The 20,406-nt window shown below is 34.2% G+C and overlaps 1 protein-coding gene across 3 annotated transcripts in view; it reads left to right on the forward strand.

The window, feature by feature from the left end:
* STXBP5 (syntaxin binding protein 5) overlaps positions 1 to 20,406 on the forward strand; it is a 184,727-nt gene that overhangs the window by 71,059 nt on the left and 93,262 nt on the right. For all 3 annotated transcript variants that reach the window (XR_004029379.1, XM_003255850.4, XM_003255849.4), the window contains exons 8-9: positions 6,154 to 6,277; positions 18,776 to 18,854. Coding sequence is in view for 2 of the 3 variants with exons in the window: in XM_003255850.4 (XP_003255898.1) it covers positions 6,154 to 6,277; positions 18,776 to 18,854 (203 nt within the window). In the remaining variant the exon portion in view is untranslated. The remainder of the gene's footprint in view (positions 1 to 6,153; positions 6,278 to 18,775; positions 18,855 to 20,406) is intronic.

A 20,406-nucleotide genomic window follows, 5' to 3' on the forward strand; every position in this document is an offset into this window, starting at 1 on the left:
GATTACCCATTGTAGAGGTGAAAAAGGATATCATTCCAGTTTCTACAGAAATACAGAGGGACTGATAACGAAATATGTACTTAATGCCAATAAATCCAGCAATTTAGTTGAAATGGAGAATTTCCTTGAAAGATCCCAAATTTCTTGGAAGTTCCGAAGCTCACTCTGAAACAAATACTTAACCTAAGTAGCTCTGTAATTTAAGAATCAAAGTTGTAATGAAAATGTTTCCCACAAAGAAAACACCAGGCTCAGAAAGCTTGCTGGTGAATTTTACCAAATAATACCTGTTGTACTCAGACTCTTCTTAAAAATAGAAGAGAAGGGCACACTTTGCAACTCACTTCATGAGGCAAGCATTACCCTTTAACAAAACTGGAAAAAAAAATTATAAGGAGACTACAGACCAGTATCCTTGGTGAACACAGATGCCTGTCATAAAACTTATTCTTAACACATATTAATATACAAAATGAAAATCATGTGTTTTAAATGACAGTGGTGCTTAGTTAGGTATAAATTCTAACTTCTAAATTAACTTGTTGTAATGTAAACTGAGTAAAAATTTCTGGCTTTGTTTCCATGAGTTTATGCTATTCTGTCATAGAATTTGATTCTCAGTGCCGTTTTTGCCAGGTGTACAATTTCAGATACTCAAATTATTATAGGCATAATTCTTCCTCACTAGTGAGGGTTAAAAATTTAAGATTTTGACAAAATACTACCTTTCCCCTCCCCTAATATTTATGTTCTATTCAATGGTATATTACTGTATTCAAATTCATTTTTATTACACAGGCACAAATGTATTAAATGACATAACAATTTAGAACATTTCTAATATAATTAAAGTTCTACTCAGTACAGCTTTAATTGTTCATTTAATCTCTTGAGGGTGATTCACATGGGTGGGAGTAATGGGAACAGAAATGTATCTTTGCACTCTTGAGCTTTTGTTGCTTTGTAACCATAGTTATTATTTTTTTAATTGACAAACTCTACTCTCCCCTGGTTGTGTCTCAGTGATAGATTTTGAGTGTGCTTGAATAGCGTTCTTAATATTTTACAGATACTTTCTACAGATGATGCTTCATCTATATAAAATTTTATCTCTTTAGTGGACATTCCATTTTTTTAAGCTATAATGTATTAAAATATGAAGTATTGGCCAGGTGCAAAGGCACATGTCTGTAATCCCAGCTCTTTGAGAGGCAGGGGTAGGAGGATCACTTGAGGCCAGGAGATTGAGATCGGCATGGGCAACATAGCAAGACCCTGCCTCTACAAAAAGTAAAAAAAAAAAAAAAAATTAGCTAGGCCTGGTAGCATGTACCTGTAGTCCTAGCTACTTAAGAAGCTGAAGTGGGAGGATAGGTTAAGCCCCAGAGTTCAAGGCTGCAGTGAGCTCTGATCACGACACCGCATTCCAGCCCTGGTGATGGAGCAAGACCCTGTTTCTGAAAATAAAGTATCAATATTCCTTTTGTAGTAATCAGTGTGGCAGGAAAGAAATGCAGTATTACTGATATTTTAAGACAATAATACTTATGAACTTCTTTATTTTATGATTATTCTTTGTCATATGTCTAGCATCATCTATCAGTGACTTTTGTATTTGGGTTTCATGTTGGTTTTTCCTGGTAGATTGAGAAGCATCAGAAATATTGGTAGTATAATACGAAGAAACAATAATTTGTGTTTTGCTAGCTCTCTAGGCACACTGAAGTCTCAAGACCATCAGAAACCTTTTAAAAAAAAAAAACGTTGAGGCCGGGCGTGGTGGCTCACTCCTGTAATCCCAGCACTTTGGGAGGCCAAGGCGGGCAGATCATGATTTCAGGAGATCGAGACCATCCTGGCAAACAGGGTGAAACCCCGTCTCTACTAAAAATACGAAAAAACTAGCCGGGCGTGGTGGTGGGCACCTGTAGTCCCAGCTACTCGGGAGGCTGAGGCAGAAGAATGGCATGAACCCGGGAGACAGAGCTTGCAGTGAGATGAGATCGCACCACTGCACTCCAGCCTAGGCGACAGAGCAAGACTCTGTCAAAAAAAAAAAAAAGTTGAAATAATATGTTTGCAACTCACAGCACAGGAATCATAACAGCTTTAAATGAATTATTTTTTTGCACTATGTATATTCATGGAACCATTTATTCCCTTAAGGGTTTTTTTCTCCCATATTTAGACTGGTGCTTTTAAGTCAGCTTATTTTCTGCTTATTTTTACAGACATACACATGCACACACACAAATACACTTTCCTAAAGGTAAAACAGTACTTAAAACAATGAATAATTTGGTCACATTTTCAAAATAATGGAAGAAAGTTCCACTTGGATTATGTGTTCATTCATTCATTCATTCATTCATTCATCTTTAGAGGCAGTCTTACTCTTTTGCCCAAGCTGGAGTGCAATGGGGTTGGGGGAGGTTATTTTTAATGGAAAGGGCAGTGGTTTCAGTTTATAACTGTTTATAATCTTTAGAGAGAAAGGAAACAAAGCTATAAATCATTTAATGTCCAATGTATAATAACTTTTATCAACTACCTTACAAAATGTATGATTCAATAATTGTCTCATTTAATTATATAGTATTATGGTTGTCTCCCGTCTATGGTGTAACTAATGTTGAAAAGTTCACAAGTTTAAAATACTAGGACAAAAGCTGTACAATTTAATGTATTATTCATACATGTAAGAAATCATACGGGCTATAAGCATGTACTTTATTTGATTATATAATAATAATAAAACTACAGAGTATTTTCAAGTATTTGCAAATGTAATTTTAAATGAAAGTCTATATTATACATTTTCTTTTGTCATTTTTTGGCATTTTTCTGAGGGCTTTGACAATAATAGATAGTTACATTGGGGATCAATGCAGCTTTTAAATAGAATGTTAAAATAACATCTATAAGAAAAATTATTTTAAAATAAAATTAAAAATATTAATTAGTATATGTGTAATGTAAGAGCAGCTGGATTAGGATTTATTAATATATACATTTACTGTGAAATGATTCTGACAATACTGATTTGTTTGCAAAACCAGTAAGTAGAGAATTTATTCAGTTTCCATACAGTTTTGAGTTAGTGAATGTAAAATTTGATAGGTAAGCAGTTAGCCTGTTTTGTCTTCCTAGAAAATTATTCTACAAGATGCTGTCTTGTCTAATAAGAATAGCAGAAGCATCATAGTACTACTTTTGTGAAAGCCTAATAATTAAATATTACTGCTTTTGAAAAATGTGTCACAGTAGGCAGTGCTTTTGATTTTTCTTTAATTTTATCAAAAATGAAAATACTGATGTCAGACTCTTAATTATCTTCATGAACCTTTTTATAGTTATGATTTTTGTCAGATACTACATCTTTTAAAGAGCTTTTAGAATTGCATGCACTGTTGTTTTGTGGATTATGTGAACAGCTATATCATCTGCGTTCGTTCTGTCTTCACTTTTTTTTCTCTACCCTGGATTCATCTTGCCCTCCATGACTTTTGTATGTCTTCTATTTATTGTGTTCTATTTTCCATTCATCTGTCCTTTATTCCTCTTTCTAACATGATCCCGTTATTCATATATATGTATAATTTTCAGGTTTTTTTAAACAAGTAAATATTCTTTTTTTTTTTTTTTTGAGATGGAGTCTCGCTCCGTCGCCCAGGCTGGAGTGCAGTGGCGCAATCTCAGCTCACTGCAAGCTCCACCTCCCGGGTTCACACCATTCTTCTGCCTCAGCCTCCCAAGTAGCTGGGACTACAGGCGCCCCACCAGCACACCTGGCTAATTTTTTGTATTTTTTGGTAGAAACGGGGTTTCACCGTGTTAGCCAGGATGGTCTTGATCTCCTGACCTCATGATCCGCCCACCTTGGCCTCCCAAAGTGCTGGGATTACAGGCCTGAGCCACTGTGCCCGGCCATAAACAAGTAAATATTCTTAATCACCTGGAAATTTTATATCTTCTCCTTGGAAAAACAGATAAGCCAATTTACACACAAAATTTATCAACCCCAATTTATGTTTCCTACATTATATCTCATATCTTCTCCCATGAATTATTCAGATTTGCTCCTAACCCACCTTGCTTCTGATTTTGAGCATGTGTCAGATTTGCTGGTGAGATTTGATTTTCTCACTTTATGTAAATTTCTATGTCATTTTCTCAAGAAGACTAAAGAAAAAGTATAAATTGTATGTTTTATACATGGTAGATACTGTATACATATTTTTCAATACTCGTGATACTACATATGTTCTACATATATACTTAGTATTAGAAAGAAAATGCATCTTGTATCAAGTTGGATTTGCATATAGAAAATTGTATAAATAAATAGTGCATGTTTGTTGCATGTCCATATTTGGTTATTTCTTTGCTTTTTTGTGGGGTGTTTTCTGTTATTTGTTTCTATTGTCCAAAATAATTGTGAATCATTGGTTTCAGTAATTAGATAGTATTTGTTTTTGGAATGCCTAATAATTTAATAATATTTTATAAATAGAAGGCACTTTTAAACAAAGATACACATTGTTTTCTTTAGCAAAGTAGAAATATTTCTCTACATATGATACATATTTATATACATGATATACATTTATACATGATACTATTAAGATGTTTTTATCTATAGGTTCCAGATAGCACTGTAGACCTCTTTTGTATTTTCCCTTATCAATTTTTTAAAAAACGTTTAAAAGCTTTTTAGCGCTGCTCATGTTTTTGCAGAAATAATTTTACTTGTAAAGGCTACTAAGGGATTGCTTATTTTAAAATTGAGTTTTCAAAATGTCATATGTATATGTCAGTTTATTATCGTTTTAAGATTTTATTTAGAATTTTGTAAGAGATGCAGATGGTCCCTGACTTACAATATTTCGACTTATGATTTTTTTGACTTTACAGTTGGTTTATCAAGACATAAAAAGGAAAGGAGCTCCTTAGGAATTAGAATGCAATTATGGTTTCTGCTGAATGTATATTGCTTTTGTACCATCTTAAAGCTGAAAAATTGCATATTGAACCATTGTAAGTAAGGGATCATCTGCTGTGTTGGTAGCATTAAATGCATTTTTGACTTATGATATTTTTGACTTATGATGAGTTTATCAGGGTATAACTTCATCGTAAATTGAGGACCATCTGTACTCTGAATAGAAAACATTGTATTAAATATTGGCATTCAGAAGTATAGCTGATTATCTGTATCTGTCTGATTTTATGCTAAGATATTTTATAATATTTAGCTTAAATTTTTAAGTATAGAAAGAACCCAAATAAATAGATGACATGATAGAAAATGTTGACTTTATATGTGACAGAAGTTTTGAGTTTCAGTTATATGATTTTTGCGCTATACTCTGCAATTCTTGCATTCCAGTAGGGTAGCTTTAAGTCAGTTGACCATTAAGAACTAAAATTGTATCAACTTGAGTTGAAAAGAAATAATTCAAAGGACGCATGGGAGAGTGATTTAAAATTTTTTTTTTACATACCAAAATTTAAATAATATTAGAGCAAAAAAATGAGGGGTATCATACTTTGGTGATATAAAAATATTTTCCAAATAGTTTTTAAGTGACCCAGAAGTACAAAATAAATTTCTTATCAGAAGAGGGTCCCCTGAGATCAAAATTGCCTCAGTAATTACTGTGAGAGATGAGGAGCATGTCTTGTAGCTCAACCTGAAGCATTTGTATTGATCTTAATTCCAGATCCATATTTTGGCTCTTAGGAGTGTGGTCAATTAACACATTTTATTCTAATCTTGTCATTGCAACTAGTTTTTCCATTGGGACATTGGTTGTAATAATTTGGTAATTTATGTTTAGGTATTGTTTATGCTAAAAATAATGCAAGAAAACATTTTGTTTTACTGAACTTGTCCGTAGATGTCACTATCATGCCTTCTTTATGCTGATTTAAGGAGTAAAGTAAGTACAGAGAATTAAAACAGTGTTAGTATGAAGAAAAATCTCATTTGTATTACAAGAGGGCCAAATTATTATGGAAATATTAAGTTCACATATTAACCTTAGGAAATAAAGAAAAGTTAAAAATGAAAATTAGTAGATTATGAGATCATTTACAAATAGTTTGCTATTTAAATAGATTTTTTAAATGGTATTTTTCATCCTTCTATAGGCTATCCACTCTGTTGCTTGGCATCATGAAGGAAAACAATTTATCTGCAGTCATTCAGATGGCACCTTGACTATATGGAATGTAAGGTCCCCTGCTAAACCTGTACAGACAATCACTCCACATGGTAAGAATGCAACAATTTTAAATACCACCTAATTGTAATGTACAGTAAACTGTTTTGTTTGACTTTGCATTCTGATTTGTTTGATTTTTAGGATAAGGGTGGGTTTCCTTTCATTTTTAGGGAATTAAAAATATTTACACTTATAGAAATAGTATCTAACAACCAGTTAATAAAATTTCAGATTAAGCATATTTAACAGTTGAAATTGCAAATTTGAAATTTTAGAAAATGTTATGTTACTTTCTGAATGTCATATCTCCAGTAGTCCAAAAAATAATAGTTTTGTGAATGAAAATGATGCAAGATTTACATTCTTTTCCATCTCAAAGCTATCAGTTGCCTGTTGTTAATATATAAATAACAGTGAACTTGAAATACTTGGAACCCTGTAGAAGGTAATTTTATATATTAAAATACGGTGTCAGGAGTCCTCAGAATCACCCCAGGTTTAATGATTCACTAGGAAGACTCACAGGACTCAGCATATAGTCATATTCATTGCTGTGATTTATTACAACAAAAAGGCATAAAGCAGAATCTGCAAAGGAAGAAGACACATGAAGTCTAGAGGAAACCAGGCTCAAGCTTTTCAGAGTTATTTCCTTAGGGAGTCACACAGGATATGCTTAATTCCACTAGCAAGGGATTGTTATCACATGTGTGAAATATTGTCTACCAGAGAAGCTCACCTGAGCCTTGGAGTCCAGGGTTTTTATTGGGGTCAGTCATGCAGGCATCCTCTGCTTTAGCAAATACCACAATTCTAGACTCCCAGAAGCAAGACAGGGGTTTAGCATAAACTATATTCTTTGTACAAACCAATTAGGCAGAGTAAATCACCCTCCTCAGGGAATAATGAGCGTTTTCTTGAAAACCAAGTTCCTAGACATCAGCCAAAGGCCAACCTTGTAAGCAGATCTTTGTAGGGATAGCAGTTGCAGACCTGCTGTGTTAACGATTTTCTGTATAAGTAGTACTTACAAAACTTATAAGAAACTTTTATTAGAATATTTATTAAAAACAGATTACGAAGGCCACCTTTTTTGTTTTAGAATTTGTATTTCTTTATTAATCTGCATTCTCCACCATCACCCCAAGAGAATCCTTCCTGGCAAGTTTAGAGAACTCATATTAAAGGAACTGTTCTATAAATTGATAGTATATTCAAGAGTATCTTTGTAGCTATTGCTAATATTTCATTGTTTGCTTTAAAATTTGAATACCTACTTTTTTAAAAAGTTGATATATTTTGACTTACTACAATATAGAAATGAAAGAAACAGTAAAATTAAAAACAAGTTTTATCTATCTGTGGCATATGGGATTTTAGGCTTGTTTGTTTTCTGGGAAAAATAACAGTTCTCAAAACCACATATTGTGAAATACTTTACCACTGCTTTGTGACAGCAATCATCTTCTTGGAAAGCACTTACTTTAAATTCCCTACACATCTATTTATGAGTGTATCTAGAGGATATTTCTTATGATAGTAGGTTCAAGTTTTTCTTACTATATTTTGTTCCTTCCTTCTATTAGTATCTAGATTCCTCATCTCGACACTCCTAAAAATTCCCATAATCTTAGAATCTCCCAACCCTGCTGGAACCTACGAATCCAGATAAACAAAAAAGTACCAATAAGGTGTGGTTAGTTCAAAAATCTTTCGTTTCAAATCCAGAAGAAAATGAAACTCATGTCAAAGATGATAGAAATATATAATGCTAGTTTTGCAGCTTGAAGATTATCTGTTTTTATCTTGTTTTGTGAGAATAGTACAAAGGGTCTTTTTTTCTTTTGATCTGTTTGAGATTAAGTTGTCAATATGGTGCTGATTCACTCGCAAATATTGCATGGTCTTTTTTTTTTTTTAATTAGGACATTTTTCTATGTAACCAAGTTTTGCCTTTATTCAAAAGAGTTTTATGTGGATTAGATTTGGTTGTCATGTTTCTTTTTGAAACTGGAACAGTTCCTGAACGTTTTGACTTTCATATATGGTAAATTACAAAGATTATAGGTCAGTTATTTTATAGAAAGTGCCTCAGTATGGTTTTGTCTCATGTTTATTCACGATGAGATTTAGATTGCACGTTTTTAGCAGGAGTATCCCAAAAGGATTGAGGTGTTCTTTTTGCATCCTCTCAAGTGGAACTCGTTTTTGATTTGTCCCATATTGGTGGTATCTCATATCCTGATCCTTTGGTTAAAGTTCTATCTTCTGCTAGTTTTCTCCATTATTAAAAAGGTTTTCTTTTTACTTTTGAAATTGAGAAATAAATTTTATGTGTATTTATAATTGTTAAGTATTTTGATTTGAAGGAAGTTCCCCAAGACTCTATGAACATATTATACTTCATCAAACTTTTCCCCTCTAGTTTTAGCATCTGTTGAGGTTTCTTAGCTGAATTCACTATTACTGTGGTGGTTGCCAAATAATGATTGTCTAGCTGGTCTTAATCTTTTTTTATTTTACAAGCTTTGGTCATTGAGAGCAGACTCTAGGAAGTGGTATAAGTTAGTTTCTACAGTGTTTATATTGTCTTAGCAGAAAAGGGTCACTAGCTAAAATTATTTTTAAATAAAAAAAGACACTATATGACTTAATGTTTTCTCAAAATTAAAATCCAAATGAAATGTAAATAAAATGGATTTTTTTCTGTGGCTGGTTTTAAAAATTAGGATGGTATATGTGTATAGTGTAGCAGTCTAATAGTAGATGGCCAGAATTTTATATAAAGCAAGGCATATTTATTTTATATAAACTACATGTAGAAAATCTGAATTCCTTTCAAGTGTAATAGGGTTTCCAGCTTTCTTTTTGGCAGTAAAAACTACCAAGTGACAGGTAACTAACCAAAGCTAAATTCATGTTGACTCTACAACTGAATTCATGACAAAGCTGAGTATTTTTTTTTTTTTTTTTTTTTTTTTTTTTGAGAGAGTCTTGCTCTTGTCACCCAGGCTGGAGTGCAGTGGCGCGATGTTGGCACACTGCTACCTCTGCTTCCCAGGTTCAAGCGATTCTCCTGCCCCAGCCTCCTGAGGGGCTGGGATTACAGGCGCCCGCCACCATGCCTGGCTAATTGTTTGTATTTTTAGTAGAGACGGGGTTTCACCATGTTGTCCAGGCTGGTCTCGAACTCCTGACCTCAGGTGATCCACCCGCCTCAGCCTCCCAAAGTGCTGGGATTACAGGCATGAGCCACCACGCCTGGCCAGCTGAGTACATTTTTATACATTAAAGTACAAAGCTACATTCTGCATACCATAACAAGGGTATCATCTATTCCATAGAGATGACATTTGTGGTATATCATTTTCGTTATGTTAACTGTTTTGATGGATTGAAATTTTGTTCTACTTTCCCATTACTATTGTCTGTTATGGTTTCTTGCTCTTAATTTCTAACCAAACAGTTACAGTTTGATTGTCAAGAGCTGATTATAATTTAAGACTCCTACCAGTACGTTACGATGAGTTTTAGTGTTAGGGTGTTTAGTGTTAAAAATAGGTTAATATATCCTTGAAGAATCTGTTCAGAAGATATTATGTTGCATTTATATAACATGGGATTTTGAAGCCAGAAGAGTCGTAGTTAAGCCCTAATTCCATAGTTTCTGGCTCTGTGACCTTTAGGAAGTCATTTAACATTTCTGAGCCTTAATATTCTCATCCATGAATACAAATAATAATGAAACTTGACCTAGTCTCATACAGTTGTTGTGAGGATTGTATTTACTCATTCTACAAATATTTATTGGTTCTACTGTGTGATAGGCACTTTTCTTAGCTGTGGCTCAGATAATCAAAATGTAAGTGAAATTACCCAGAAATTATGATGTGCTATTCATATACGGCTCTAGGAAATGTGTGTATGGAACTTGTTATTTACTTGGTAGAATAGATTAGTGAACCCCCAAAGTATATTCCACAAAGACCAGTTTTTCTTATATTGATGATTTGTTTGGTGGAAAAGGTATGTCATAGTGAAAGAAGTTTTAGAAATACTGAATTAAAGATGAGCACTTTTCTTCACTTTAAGACTCAACAGGTTATTTTTGACTACCAAAAACAAACAGAAAGTGATAGGTCCCTTTAATCTCACTTTTGTGAGTCTCAAACATTTCCCTGGCAGTCAGACAACCTGTAATCTAATTGTAAGTGCTATGTGTGAAATACTTTGTGGAGATTCCTTTTCTCTGAGACTTAAGCTTTATTATTTGTAAAATGGCAAGATTGAATAGGATTTTTAAGCTACAAAGTTTAGTGAATATGTGAAAATTAAGCAGGATTTGGTTCCATATAACGACTCTGCAGTTATTTCCTTTCAGTGGGCCATAGATTCTGCATCTCTGTATGGTACGTCTAGGAGTAAGCTGTTTCTCTTTTGGCTTGTTTCTCTCCCATGGCAGATAGGGTTTCATTACTTAGGAGGGAATAACTTCGGCAGTATTGGCGTGGCTCACATTCTTACCCTGAAGCACTCATCTTGGTTTTGTAATTTGCTGGGCCAGGGCCTCACAGGACCTCCCCTGTAGCGCAGGGTTGGGGGTGATGTGTTGCAGAGTAAGATTTTCTGTGATTGTCAGCTTTACCAGAATGAGATGGTTTCCTAAGGAAATGGAGATGCTAGACCAGGGGTGCCTTCCCTGGGCCACATTAGAAGGAGGGGAATTGTCTAGGACCACGCATAAAATACACTAACACTAATGATAGCTGATGAGCTACAAAAAAAAAAAAAAAAAAAAAAATCTCATAATGTTTTAAGAAAATTTACCAATTTGTGTTGGGCCACATTCAAAGCTGTCCTGGGCTACATGTAGCCTGCAGGCCGTGGGTTGGACAAGCTTGTGCTAGACAGTCAAAATCCATAGATTTTTATTATAGGAAATGATATTTTAAATTTAGTTTCTGAAGCTTATTCATCAATGCAATCAATCTACTTATCAAAAAGTAAACCAAGATTGGGGAACTTTTATTCTGTTGAAGGTCACTGAGGGAAAAATAAAATTCAAATTCACCTAAGTACGTCAGCTTAATATGTTAAGGATGAGACGTGCAAAGAATTTCATTAATCTGCTTTTAAGATTCACCCGAAACCTAAAACATTCAGTAAATAATAAAATTATACCTCAGTTCCTTATGATTCATCACAAACCTTTCCCCAGTTTATGTATTTGAAAAGACTTACCAGACTCCACAGAGCATACTCAAACAAGACCATGATTTAAAGGCGAAGGATATGATACAGGAGGAGAAAGAGAATGCAGGCAGGTACACTGAAACATCCCTCCCCTATAGGAGCTCCCAGTGAGCACTTACACACGAGGATTGTGCTGAGTCCACCTCAAGTCACCAAGATCTGGCTTCTGAAGAGCTCCAGAGAAACTCTCAGGAAGGCCCTTGTAATGATCAAGCCAGTCTTGCTAATAAATCAACTAGGCTGGTTGCCAACCTTCAGCAAAACTATACACTGGTGGTTACCAGGGAAGTTTTGGGCCTTGAACAACACATCATAAATCCCACTGTCCTTTTCTTGGCCAAAAGTAAAAAAACAGATATTCAGGGGTCCAAGTCCAGCCGTAAATCAACTTTGTACGCTCATTTAGGAGGGAACAACCCTCCTCCCCATTTCAGACTAGTATTATTAGCAATGCGATTCTTCAGTTTGTCTTTTTATTTTCTAGAACATCACTGTCCAATAGAAAGGTAACATGAGCTGCGTGTGTAATTCTAAATTTACTAGGAACCATATTAAAAAACAGTAATAAGAAACAGGTAAAACTAATTTTAATAACATGTTCTTTAATCCCAAATATGCAAAATATTAGTTCATCATGTAATCAACGTATAAAATTGAGATATTTTATTCTTTTTTGTACTAAATCTTTGAAATCTAATGTGTATTTAGCACATCTTAACTTGGACTAGCTACATTTTAAGTGCCCCGCTGTCCATGCATTTTAAGTGCATGGTAGACTTATGGCTACCCTATTGGATAGCCACGCTAGACTGAGAACATAACTGCAGTGTAACAAGCGTAACACTTAAAATATGTTCCTCATCCTAACTGGCAAAATTAAAACTTTAGAAAGCAACTGTTTTTATCAGTAATCTTTATTCATTTTTAATAAATCTTTATACATTGAATAAACATTTATTGAGCACCTCCCACCTACCAGAGATTAAATACTGATATGTCCTGAAGAGCTCATCGTCAAGTGAATAAAAATGATCTATAAACTGATAAATATAATGCATTGCGATAAGTACTGATAAAGGCATATATAACATGATATGGAAACAAATAAGTGGTGACTGGTTTTGGGTAAAAGGTGTTGGACTATTTCACAAATTCAGTGTATATGAAGTTGGTCTTAAAGGATGGTAGTGGTGGTATAAGATAGCAAAGAGCAGGGCAAAGTTATCTTAGAAGGCACAAAGGTACAAAGACATAAACAAAAGTGGGGTGTTCTTGGAAAACTGCTAATAGTTTAATATGACCAGAGTTTAAAACACATTTGGGCAAGGAGCAGGAAATGAAAACAGAACCATGTACAGAGGCAAGATTATATATCAAAGTATGATAAAAAGTTTGGAGACCTAGTAATTGAGTTTATAGTGAGAAGCATTAAGTTTACATCTTAAAAATATCACTTTAATGATAGTACATCAGGTGGGCTGGAGGCAGAAGAGGGTGGCTAATTAGGAAGCTATTGCATTAATAAATAATGGAAATTTCATTAGAGGAAATGGGAAGAAATGGACATGTATGAATGAAATTCTGGAATTAGAATCAATAAGACTTAAACCAATTATTTGTGGCTTGGTAGTTTGAGGGGTGGGGAAATAGGTCATAGTAAGAAGGAGAAATCAGATGTGGCATGGAAGTTTATGTGAGTTACTAAGTTAGGTTTTATAATTAATCAGATCTTTTAACTGACTGGTCAAGGTAGTTCACGGATAGTTAAAAGAACAAGCATATTTTTGTCCCTCTGGTGGCATAGCATTTAAGAAGTAAAATGACACCTAGTGGTGAAATCCTCTAAATGTCTTTCCATTTATATGTGCTTAAAATCATGGGTAGTACCTTATTATTTGAGTTGATTTAGAAAATGCTTAGCCTAGAATTATAGATGAATAAACCTATCTAGACCATAAGCAGTAATTAGGGACATTATTTAAAACATCTTAGTTGGAAAGATATCAGAATATGCAGATCAAGGATTTGTTGTTTTTTTCAAGCAGAATTAATACAGGATGATCACTCTAAACACTGCAACATTTTTCATTTACAGAGAAAATGAAACTACTCTATTAGCATCCTCTCAGAGGGACAGAAATAAAAGTTAACTTATAAAGGAATAGAAATCAGACTGACTTAGAAGTCTGAATGTTAGAACACAATAGAGCAATATCAAAGGACTATTGAGCAAGAAGAAAGTTAAGAATTTTGTACCTAGCCAGGTTTTTTGCAAGATATAGAAGCTCAGACTTGGAAGGGTTTAGCAAATACCATCAAATGTCCTTTAGAATTTGTTCCAACCTCTGAAAGATTGATGTTGAATATTGAAATAAGTTCAAGGAGTTATTTCTGAATAATTGTTTCACTTCATAAAACAAAATCATGTTTGAACCTAAATGTAAAATTTGTGTCTATAATCCTAAATTCTGTCAGCCTGACTCTCCCGCTAGAACTCTGCATGGTAGAAAGAGGATAAAAGCCAGCTGACCTTCTTCAGAGCAAACATTTAAATTTTTTACCGAAAGGTCATATACGTCTCTATATAGATTGGAATAGAGGTTGAAGTTCTTAATTTATTCCTTGTATAACACAAGGGACTACTTTTCAGATTTAAGCCTCCTTTTTTTGATACCTTTTATTTTCCTTGCAATTCTCTCTCCACCTCAACAATCCTTTCCTTTCTCCTGGCAGTTCTTTCCAGTTCCTTGGTCACTTCTGTACTTCTTGGTTTTTGTAAATTGGGCTGCTAGAGATTCAAGATTCCATGTACAATCATTTCTTCATAAGGAGGGGAAAGGGATTATTCTCTAGGATCTTAAATTAAGACAGGATTAAATGTTCCATTACCAGTTAGTGTACAGGTATATATTTATAAAAATTTAATATGGGTGATATTTCATACTAGTGAGGAGAGAATGATGGTTCAATAAATTGAGCTGGCAAGTAAATATTTATGTCAAAACTCATCTGATTGTACACTTTAAATATGTGTTTAGCAGTTATAGCTCAGTAGAGCTATTAAACTGGCACTCAGATGATTGATAGCTTATTAAGAGGAAAATGTCTTCCTTGTATCAAAATACACATCAGAAAATAATGTAATAAATGAATCTATTCAAAATTATAATAGAAAGCAGATTTATGTGATTTTGGTGTAGGGAAGAACTTTCCAAGCATAAAACCAAAGAGGGGAGTGACCAGAAAGACTGATAGTTTTTTTATACACATGTATCGTTATACATAAATGAGATCCTATCATACCAGTTCCTTCTCCCTCAGCCTTTTCCCATGTTAGCAGCCCAATCTCCTTTCTTATCCCGCCAGGTAAGCTATGTCAAAAATCTTACAGATATTCTTCTAAAATATAGATATTTCTAAAATCATGTATATTAACACATACACACAAATAAACATGAGATTATTTTTCTGATCATTGTTTTACAAAAATTAGGATTATGTTAGTCTTTTTGCATCTTTAAATTGTTTTTAAATTTTTGTGAGTATATAATAGGTATATATATTTATGAGGTACATGAGATATTTTGATACAGGCATACAGTGTGAAATAAGCACATCATAGAGAATGGGGTATTAATCCCCTCAAACATTTATCCTTTGAGTTACAATAGGGTGACTATAGTTCAGTAATAATTGTACATTTTAAAATAACTTTTAAAGAGTGGAACTGGATTGTTTGTAACTCCTTTTTTGCATCTTAATCACTGTACTTTAGGAAGATTCCTCCAAATGTTCTGGCATTTCTTTTATGTTAATGGCTGTGTAAGAGCCAGTTGTTTATATCACAACTTATTCAGCTATTTCAAATTAATGGGCATTCCCTTTGTTTTCATTTCTTAAACATTGCAAATTATACTGCAGCTACCATCTTTGTACATATGCCATAGGAATTGGTCCTTTTGTTTCTATGGAATAAATGGTTCAGAGTACAGTTTCCACCCCTAAATATTGAAGTTTTATTATTTCTAATAAATGTTCTCAAACCATTTTTCAAAGAAGCTATATCCTTCAGATTTCTACCAGCCATGTATGAGTATCCCTTTTCCAATGTCCTTGCCAGTAATAGGTGTTATAAGTCATTTTACTTTTTTTTTTTTTTAAGTTCCTATTTGCTCAGGATCTCAAAGTTGGCCAGAAATGAGTGACTGGGGCCTTCTCCTTTCCTCACTCTTTCCTGGGCAGGCAGCCTTTTAGACCCCCATGAATGTGTCTATTTCTCAGAGCTTTTATTTTAAAGTTCTGCCTGAGTTCCATTTGCCTCAACTGAAACTATAGCCTTAGGCAGCTGTAATACTTCCAACAGATTGCTATTATTCTGGAATGCCCTGGGGGTAGGGATTTTTGTCTCCCATATTTGAGGTCTGTGTCAAGTGAGATAGCCACAGCACTTTGGGAATAGAGTTTTCCAGGGAGCTGCAAGTTCACACAAAATGTTGATTGTGCTGTAGCAAAAGTAGTTTTAACAGAGCTCCAAGAAAACTTCAGTCCTCTCTGTTGGCTGATACTACTGCATTTTCATGGCTAGCCTACCACTGAGCTGGGTAGCCAGGGGATAGAAATAGACCTTCCTTAAAAATATCACAGTTCCCTGTCCCTGAACCCCTCATGTTACTGAAGTTCAGTAGTTTCTATTGGGTAGATGATTTTTCATCTTGTTAGTGGCTTGGTCATTCTCCAGAGTTTTAAAGTGTTTAACTTTAGTTGTTTTAATAGTACTTTCATTTTTGTGGGAGAGCAAGTTCATCGAGGTCCTCCTGTTACTGGTGGCATATATCTGAGTTACCAGTAGTGTATCTGTATGGGTCTGCAGTAACCTCAATTCTTGCTTCCTCAGAAGAAAGAATTCAACTGAGGGGCATAAAGCAGAAAAAGAGACCAAGGCAAGTTTCAGAGCAGGAGTGGAAGTTTATTAAAAAGTCTTTAGAACAGGGAAGAAACGCTTGAAAGAGATCCAGGTGGGCAACTTGGAGAACAAGCGCAGTGTTTAACTCTGACCCTAGGACTTCATAGGCTTGCCCCTTTCCCCTGATTCTTCCCTTAGGGTGGGCTGTATGTGTGGTGCCCTTCTTACCCATGGTAGGTGAACACGTGCAGTGTGTTTAAGAATTCGTACACATGTCCGTCTGAGGCTTTCCTCTGTTTTCCAGTGGAGTGCCCCCACGAAGGTCATACTCCACCATTTTGTTACTTACTGCCCATGCCTGGGAAGTTGCGTCTCCCTGGCGCTTGCATTCAGTTAACGCTTTAGTGCAGCAGGTGTGGACCATCAAGAAATGGGTTCTCCCTCGCGCCGACTGCCAATTTATCACTTTTAGTGAGGCAGTGTGATAATTGTCGAACCATCACCCGACATTTCTAGAGCCCTCTCCTGCCCCACTCATGCCTGTCTGCCTACCTATAGTATTCACTGTATCATCTTGGAAGTTGATCTTTTTGGTAGTTTACTTAGCCATTCATAGGCATTTAGTCTACCAGGTGAACTTTAAGATCATTTTGTCCAAATTCAAGAAAAGCTGTTGAGATTCTAATTACATTAAATTTATAAATTAATTTTGGAAGAATCGATATTTTAGGATTTCATATTTTCTTAAATTGCAACATATTAAGGCTGATAGACGATTATTTAGATGTGTATTTCTGTACAATTTTTTTTAATTTGTAAGAATTCATTAGGGAAAATATTTGCAACATACAGGATTGACAGAATGTTAATAAACCTGGAATATAAAATTTATTTTCTAATACAAGGAAGATGACATGGAAGCATTGATAAAGAACAGCAAGCTATTTTTTAAAAGAAGTATACAAGACCAGTTAGGGATCCAAACACATCAGATTAAAGTAAGTTACCCTTTTTATTTAACAATCAGCAAAATGAAAAAAAAAAACATTGCTAGGGGAGGATATGGCAAAATACGGTCTTACGCTGCTGATAGAAATATAAATTGGCACAACCTCTTTAGAATAAAACTTTACCCAGATATACTATATGCTAAACAATGTTTGTCACCAGGGATACCACAACAGAAAACAAATACACTAAAAAAGTTCACTTTCCTGGCTGGTTGCGGTGGCTCATGCCTGTAATCCCAGCACTTCAGGAGACTGAGGCGGGCAGCTCCCTTGAGCCCAGAGTTCGAGACCAGCCTGGGTAACATGGTAAAACCCCATCTGTCATCTCTACAAAAAATTTTTAAAAATGTATCCAGACGTGGTAGTATGCACCCGTGGTCTAATTACTTGAGAGGCTGAGATGGGAGGCTCACTTAAGCCCAGGAGGTTGAGGCTGAAGTGAGCCATGATCATGCCACTGTACTCCATCCTGGGCTACAGGAGTGAGACCTTGTCTCAAAAAAAAGAAAAAAAAAATTTGCTTGCCTAGAATTTACATACATGCCAGTTAGGCAAACAGTAAACAAAGAAATTAAATATAAAGGATACTAGAATGTGACAAGTGCTATGGAGAAAAAGTAAAGCTGTGAAAGAGGGTAAGAAGTGTTAGGTTAGGGGTGAGTGTCAGGAATTCCTCAGACCATTCCCAAGTTAGTTGATTTGCCAGAAGAAATATTATAATGTGGACAGTGGTTAATCTCTGAAATAGGGGAAATAAATGTTTTATTTTCTTCAATTTTTACTTTTCCATAGTTTCTGCAGTGAATGTAGAAATAGATAACTGAAATCAACATTTTAAGAAATAATTAGAATTCTTTGACAAAATGAGTCTCTGACACATTTTATAGAGGTTGGTGTATTTTAGCAGTCTTTTGGGTATTACAGTGGATGTATTTACTTAAGGAGAATAAATATAAATGATTTTATTAGCCTAAGGCTTAATATTACAGCCTGTTACACTGAGGTGAAAATGTGATGTAGATTTATTTTTCTCAAATCTTGCTGTTTTAAAATGAATTCATTTAGCAAGTTGAAATTCTATTTTGCTTATCTGCAATTAAGAACATTGGAAAAACTATCAGTTTCTCCTGCTAGAATTTTGTCACATAAATGTTCTTACCAAGTTATTAATTATATTTGCTTTTTAGCACTGAATTTCAAATGGTAACTTTGCTTGATCGTTTAAAAAATATCTTACTGTGTATTAAATGCCTCTTTCAGAATCACTTTAAAGTGTTTCATGGTGGATTTCATTATATTTCACTTTGATTTTATAAACTATCAATGTAAGAATGTAGAGTAACTTAGAATTTTAGAATTTAATGCAGGAAAATATATTTTAGGAAAACAGTTAAAGGATGGGAAGAAGCCAGAACCATGCAAACCTATCCTCAAGGTGGAATTCAAAACGACTAGATCTGGGTAAGATTTTACTTCATTGCCAATGTTCATTGTATATAATTCCTCAAATAGCATGGAAGGCTATTTTATCATTAATTTTGAAAGCCTATTTTAGAATGGTCTACACCATTCTTAAATTTTATGCTTTTTTTTATTTAACAAAAGGAGTAAAATTGGTAAATTTAGGATAAAATACTTTTTTGTGTTCTTGTCTTTAGTACTTTTACACATTATCTTGGAAAGTTTGAATTATTTTTCCTGTTAAACTTTGTACCTTCTCTAGATCAGTCTTCAGTAGCAGTAATGTTTATTCACTAGTGATCATTGTGGAGTAAGCAATGAAGAAAAAAAGATTTAAAATTGAACTTATTTTTACTATATGTGTTATGAAAGTTATATGTATTCTTCAGAAATTAAATCTCATATGAGTATCTGCCAATTATGAAAATAAATACAGTTTAATATTAAAGGGAGTTTGTTGGTTGTAGTTGAAGACATTGATTGTAACTATATGAATTATGTATGAAAATTGGATTGCTTCAACATTTATATATTTTACATATATTTTTGTGTCAAATGTTAGATTAAAAAATATAAAGAAAAAAATATCTGAAAATTCCACATCTCTTTAACTTCTAAAAGAAACCCTTTTATTTATGTTCTAGTTCCCCAGGAAAAGTATATGGTTTTATTTACTATGGCTTTTATTTGCTATAGCTAAGTTGGACAGGGAATATATATAGTATAGTGCAGAGGTTCTGAAATTGTGGTCCCTTGGCCAACAGCATTAGCTGAGAACTTGTTTGAAATGCAAATTCTCAGATTCCACCCTAGACCTACTGAATCAGAAACTCTGGGGTTGGGACTCAGCAATCTGTGTTTTAACTAGACCTACAAGAAATGCTGATGCACTCTAACATTTAGAAACACTGGCGTATTTTTTGTATACCAGTTTATAACCACTGGTTGTTACATCTGGCCCACTCACTTTTTAATCTCCCCTCCCATTTCAATTCAACTCATTTGAGTAAAGGTACCAGGCTAAAATATATATAAAAATGTCGTTATCTTTTCCTTCCTTCTTTTTAGCCTTTGTTGAGATCCAACAGATATATTCCAACAATAGCTGTATTCCAACAATAGATTAAGTGAATTCTAAGAGGTGTAGCATCTGTTTGACTCTTGCATCCTTCATTGTGTGACCTGTAGCATAGTTATCTGACTTCTTTGTGCTTCATTTTCCTCACTTATGACATAGATGGATAAAATATCAGACATTAGTTGTGACTAATTGAGATGATAATGTATGTAAAACATTTCAAGCAGTTCCTGGTATATAATAAACTCTATTTCTAAGGAAATCCCCTGCCACCAATTGATTTTTATTTGTTACATTTGTCCTATGGCAAAGGAATTAAAATAGGAAAAGCATGGTAGCAAAGGAAGAAAAACAGGAAGAAAACCTGAAAAAAAATCTATGATTATAATACAAAATGAATTGGCTAAATATTTAAATTAATAGTGACTAATTAAGTTCTATTCTTATCTAGTTATTTTAACAAATATTGACTGG

The sequence above is a fragment of the Nomascus leucogenys genome, chromosome 3, assembly GCF_006542625.1.
Source record: "Nomascus leucogenys isolate Asia chromosome 3, Asia_NLE_v1, whole genome shotgun sequence".
Lineage (NCBI taxonomy): Eukaryota > Metazoa > Chordata > Mammalia > Primates > Hylobatidae > Nomascus > Nomascus leucogenys.